At 27.6% G+C, this 6,686-nt stretch overlaps 1 protein-coding gene across 1 annotated transcript in view; it reads right to left on the bottom strand.

Moving 5' to 3' along the window:
• LOC107487047 (F-box/kelch-repeat protein SKIP25) overlaps positions 1 to 771 on the bottom strand; it is a 1,313-nt gene extending 542 nt beyond the window's left edge. The window contains 1 exon segment of the mRNA XM_016107627.3: positions 1 to 771. Within this exon segment, the coding sequence (XP_015963113.1) occupies positions 1 to 636 (636 nt within the window). The 5' untranslated portion in view covers positions 637 to 771.
• Between the last annotated feature and the right edge of the window lie 5,915 nt (positions 772 to 6,686).

The following is a 6,686-nucleotide window of genomic DNA, read 5'->3' as shown; positions in this document are numbered from 1 at the left end:
GTCTTTAAGAGCGGTCTTCTTCTCCCACTGAGACCCATTCTTTTGAGTGTCCCACTTCTCCATCGACCGCGCTACGTCGACGGAGAAGTGGATCCCTATGCCGCTGGCTACGTAGACAGCGCCTTTGCAGACGCCAGCTGCGCACCAGCGGCGTGGGGTAGTGAAGCTGGGCCCCAAGGCCCATGAGTTTGTCACCGGGTTGAAGATCACGGGCCGAGGGAGGGCCGGGAAGAGGTTGTGGGTGGTGCCGGCGAGGAGAACCAGAGAGCCGGCGGCGGAGACGGATTGTATAGAGAGGTTGCGGGAGAGGAAGGAGGGGTGGCGGAGGAGGAGGTGGTGGAGAGAAGGGTGAGACGGTGGCGGAGGGAGTGTGTGCCAGTGAGAAGAGATTGGATCGAAGTTGAAGAATTGGATGGTGGGATGGTGGTGGTTGTGAGGAGAGAGAATGGCGTAGAGAGAAGAGAAGGGAGGGAAGGAAGGGGAGTAAATGAGGCGGCGCCATGAGTGGGATACTGGGAAGAGAATTGAAGGGTGGATTCGTGTGAGACATAGGTGAGCTATGTGGTCTGGTAGACCTGGTATCAATGGAGGACCACCTTCTTCTTCCCCTTCATTATTCACCCTTTGCCGTTTCATGATTCAGATCAGAAGATTTGGATTGAAAAGGTAAAGTATGTAAGAAGAGGGGGATTATGGGGTTTCAGCTTTTTGGTTCATTAAAATCACAAGGCTGCCTTTCCAACTGCTCTGCTGTCCAAATAACAACAATAAATAATAAATGTCATCAAAAGTTGTATCACTATATCTTTAACTAGATTTCCATACACAATATACACACACACCTTCATTTTTTATTTTATTTCTCAAAATATAATAATATTATGGTATAAACTCATGAACAATTTGATAGTTAAAATTTTAAAATAGTTAAATAATATTTAATTAATAATTATTAATTATTAATTAGTAATTTTATATGAAAAAAATTATACATGATTCTTTATTTACTATCATTCAATTATGATAAATATATATTAAAATAAGGTAAAAATTTCATTACAGTAATTTTACGTTAAAATTGATAGTTAAAAGCCACTAAATTATTTGAATAATTTGACTAAATTTTTATTTAACAGATTTTAATTATCAACTTTACTTGAAATTGACTGCGCCTGAATTTTTATCTTAAAATAAACTATAAGTGTAGAATATATATTAAAATATAGAATATACATTAAAAATAAATTAAATTGTATATATATATTTATACACAATTACATATTAATTTATTTGGTGACTAATTTTTTTTAATACCTACAGTGTTATTATTTAATTCACGAGAAGATTATTTTATTTTGTTACCAAAAAAATTGTACCATGATTTTATTATTACAAGTAGGAAAGATATTTAAATAAGTTTTTGCTTTTTTATTTATAATTTATTAATCTTAAATCAAGTCGTTTATTCTTTAATTTTGATTCAAACAAATTTAAATATTTAGTTTTGATCTTTATTATTTCTTTTTTTATTTTAAAGAATAGCATATTTGGTAAAAATATAGATATTCTCCACATTCAAATAATTTTTATATTTAAGTTTATTCAAACAATTTTAGGTCTTGACACATGGACTTCTTCTTCTTCTCACACTCGTTTACACACGGACTTCTTATTCTTCGCCTTCTTCTTCGCATTCCTCCTTCTCCTCATTCTCCTCTTTCTCTTTAGCGTTCCTTTTTCTTCACATATTTTTTTCTTATCGTCATTCTTTTGTTGCTTTTGCTGCTGTATTTTTTTTGCTTTTCCTCCTTCTCTCCCTGGCGAATAAGCAATAGAAGATGAGAAGGAACATGTTATTATGGTGAAACAATTGTATAGTACTAAATGAATAGAACATTATCCATTATATAAATTCAAATTTAAATAGATTTCTGCATAATGAACCGAAACACGTACTCATGATAAAATAATTATATAATACTGACTGAACCAAACATAATCTATTATATAAAATCAAATTCAAATAGCTTTCTATATAATAAATCGAAACATGTACTTATGGTGAAACAATTATATAATACTGACTGAACAAAACATATTCCATTATATAAAGTCAAATTCAAACAGCTTTCTGCATAATGAACCGAAACACATACTCATGGTGAAACAATTGTATAGTACTGAATGAACAAATCATAATCCATTATATAAAATCAAATTCGAAATATTTTTGTCTACAATTTAGAGATTATTAATTCAAACCAGATTTAGAACACCTGCGTCCATTCAATTCAATTAATTTCAATTTAGCAATTGCATTCCATTCAATTCAATTGAAAAAATAATATATTAGTAAAATGTTGGTGTTGTTGGTGATGACGATAACGAAAGAGAAAAAGGAGATAAGGAGGAGGAGGAGAAGCATAAGAAGAATCTCCGTGCGCAAAAAAGAAGAAGAAAAATGAGGAGAAAGAGAAAGAGGAGGTATACATGAATTTGAAAGAATAAGAAGATGACGTGTGTTTGTATTTAAAAGAAAAGAAGATAAAGCGCGTATGTAATGACGCTCTTTTAATGAGAATGATTTTTATTGGTGTTAAACTTACTTGGATAAAATTTGGATGGGTAATCTAACCCGCAAAAATATATATAATGTGAGCTAAAATATTAGCACAATTGTTTCACCTCAAAATAGGGTTGAAGTAACTGCATTGGCTAGACAACAAAATATTTTTATCCAAAAATTATTTAATATATTTAACTATTAATTATTATATTTACATAAAAATATTTTCGTGCAAATAGCTACCTAATACAGATACAAAAAATGTAAACACAATGTATACTACGAGAATAATATGTTATAAATTGAATGAAAAAATCCAGCTGTTTTGCTAAATAACACAAATATATGAAGACAAAACAAAAGTTACTTCTATTTTCTTATGTCCCGGACGGTAGATAATGAAATTCTTTATGGCGAATGATGATTCTTTCAATTCACCTTTTTGCTTCATTCTCAACTGCTCCCACGTATATGTTTCAATAAATTTCAGCTTCCATGCTTTTGTTTTCATCAATTTTGATTTTGGCAAAAATTAGAGAGATAAAATATATAGTATATTAATCCTTTCATATAGATGTACATATATTTATATAAAATGACTAATTAAGTATCACTACCCTTTTGAATAAAATAATGAACTATCGATTTACAATTTTTTATTTTTGAAAGATATTATTGTCTTGTGGTTTATATATGTTTAAAATGATATTAACAATTTAGTCTGAAGAATTTTATATATTATTTTGCCGTAATCAATAATTCAACAAAATATATATACCATGATGCTAGATGTCAAGATATATATATTTTTTTAATTAAGAGTTGAAATATGGAAAGGACAAACTAAGATATATATTATGCTATATATATGTCACATATACATATATATAGTTATGAACATTGTAATTTTTATATTGTATCAGTCACAATAATGATGGAGATTGAGAATAGCTTGGCAAATGTACAATTCTAACGAAAAGCTACTTTATAGTGCTTAATTTTGTGGACAAAAGATAAAAATAATTTTTGAATGATACTTTTATTACTTGGTCACTATATACAGAAGAAGAGACAAATAAATTGCGACGGATACCAATTGTATTAAGTGGTATACTTATCAATCTTATAGTTTTCATCATTCCTTAAATTATTATTTTAATTTCAAGTCCTTTTGAGTTTTTTTTTATCATTATATATATTTTTGGTGTTAAGCTCTTTTCGGACCTAGAAGAAATTAAAGCGTCACATTCCCATCAAGAAAGATGCACGATGAAAAGGGAACATAAAGGAGGAGAAATTTTTATTAAAACTTAAAAGTTTACCATTTTTTTTCGCTTGAGTGAGTTGCACTCATGGGACTGTATTATATATTCTTAATTTTTAGAGTAAAGTCACAATTTAATTTTTTGTTTTTAAAATTCGTTAAAAATTTTGATTTTTAAAAATTGAAAAGTATTAAATTAAATAATTTTTTGAAATTTGCTTCATTAATTAGAGACTATGATGCACCAACACTAATATAGTGATACAGACACATGATACAGTAATACGGATACAGGACACGACACGATATGGACACGCTGACATGTAAATCTAAAATTTTTACAAGACATGGGAATACGGCATATATAAAAAATATAAAATATTTTTTAGATAAATTATAATGATATTTTGGTATTTGACTTATATTAAAATAAAAATTAGTTTTTTTATTGTTTTAATATCTTTTTTAATTATATAAAGTATTTAAAATTTTTTGTTTTAATAATTAATAATATATACTATTTCTAAACTCATTTTAAGAATATATGTTAAAAATAAAATTAAACATGTTGACATGTAATAATATTTACGTGTGTCTAAACGTATCTTGAAAAAAAATATATTAAAACACAGTTAAACATATAAGATACGCGTATCGGACAAATATCAATAAATGTCGTGTCCAAAATGTGTCCAATAAACAGACACAGTAAATCAAAGCTTCGTAGATTAAATATGTTAAGTTCTTTTATTAAAAACATTTGTTGTTAGTGTTGGATATTCATTTGTCTAATTTAAAATAAAAATAACATAAGTAGAGTAAAAATATTTTGAGTGAAATTTATAACACTAGTTCTAGATATATATTCATCTTTTTTATGGACGGATATAGAATCAGCCAATATATTGAGATTGATAAGTGGGTATTATTGATTGAGTGATTTTAAATATCAGATAATTTGATTATTATATGTACATGTTAATTATCTAAATTTTAAAATTAGACATATTAATCATTTAAATTTTTAGATTAGACATGATCAATGATTATTAACAGCGACAAATATTATTATTTCTAATGAACAGCCATTTGAAATGTAAAATTATGTCAAAAAAAGTTGCCAAACATATAAAATAGCATTTAAACTTTTATCATTTTCAACGTGTTTACTAAACACACCCTAAGTTGTCACTTTACTATCATTCTCTTATCATGCTTTTAATTTGGTAAGATAGTAATTCCATAAAAAATGGAACATAATTATTTATGTGAATTTAATTGAATTTAAATTGTAAAATTCAACGTAACTAGTTATATTATTTAAGTTATGTATTATTTTTTTATCGAAAGTGTTTAATCATGTCTTAAACTCTTAATTGAGTGAATTTCACGCACGGGACAATATTTGTTGTTGTTACTCATATATCATGTTACTCCAAAATATATATGTATAATAAATAAATATTAAAAGAAAAAAAAATTAACGTGAGCATTAATCATCAGCATCGCTTTTCTCTTTTTAATTTTTTATTGAGGCAGTGTACTTAATTATATAGTTTTTTATTACTTTATTCATTTGTATAAATCATAGTTAGTTAACGTACTTTCAAAATATTCTTGCCATTAAAGGATGGGTAGAGATTAATTTGTCTATAAAAAAATGTTCATGCATTGCATTTATTCCTTTCTTTTTTTTCCCTGCTTCTTCCTATTAGTTAATTTGTTAAGAAACAAATGTTTTCAATCTCAGCATTTTTTCATGCTTCACAAAATAAAGTATACTTTGAGATCTAAAGTGATCACATTATTCAAATAACTAGTTGTATGTATGTATGTATGTCAAGTGTACCAACTACTTTGTTATTATTTATTATATATATTTAATAAAGTCTTCATTGGACAATAATCCCTACCGAATCCATTGTTGCCGTCTATCACACTACTATAGAAAATTTAATTTGAATATGGAAGCAAAGGAAGTGTTGGACTCGCGTATGGGGAGGAGGGGTGCTTCACCTCATTGTGGAATTAGAGGAAGTAGAACTTGGATCCTGCGAGTTGTGTTCCTCAAAATGTAAAAAAAAAAATGACACAGGACAAGAAAAACGGAGGATCCAAATTTCACAGATTTCAAATTTCATCAACTGCAAATCGGACCATGTGATTTGTGAAACAAAATTTTATCACCAAGAAACTCGCATGGTTCTAGTTGTGTACTGTTTTTTCAATTTTTTAACACAAATCGGAGAGTCTGATTTGTGTACTCCCGTAATTTTAAAAAACACAAAAAATTACCATGTTAAAGTATATCACTCATTTTGTTTCTATATCAAATTTTTTTAGCTACAATTATATGCATGCACTCAAATATTATATATGAAAAGAAAAATAATATTTTTATTATTTTTATTCATATATATTATATTTTTTATTTTTTCATTTTATAATATTAAAATAAAACATATAAAAATAATACATATAATATGTTTAAAAGGTGTAAAAAAATATAAATCAATAAGAGAAAAGAAGAACAACTAAGGCTCATTCTTAAACGCTCCTTGCTAAGTATGGAGTGCTGCACATCTTGTAAATTCGTTAAATCTAAACTCTTCATTTGTTATATTTTATTTGAATGGTTTAGATTTAAAAAGGTAACCTGTTAATCAGGTTAATCATTTTTTTACAAGTTTTAGAATTTTTTTATAAGTCTCAGATATTGGGCTGAAGTTTAAAGTAAAAAAATAGTATATAAATATTAAAAACAACATATCTGTAAAAAAATTATTGGACTTTAGAATTAAAATAAATAATACATAAAAAATAAGTTAAAAATTCATGTACTAAATCTAAAAAAAA

This window comes from Arachis duranensis, chromosome 5, assembly GCF_000817695.3.
Source record: "Arachis duranensis cultivar V14167 chromosome 5, aradu.V14167.gnm2.J7QH, whole genome shotgun sequence".
Lineage (NCBI taxonomy): Eukaryota > Viridiplantae > Streptophyta > Magnoliopsida > Fabales > Fabaceae > Arachis > Arachis duranensis.
Note: the sequence above shows the minus strand (reverse complement) of the source record. Positions and strands in the feature narration are given on the sequence as shown.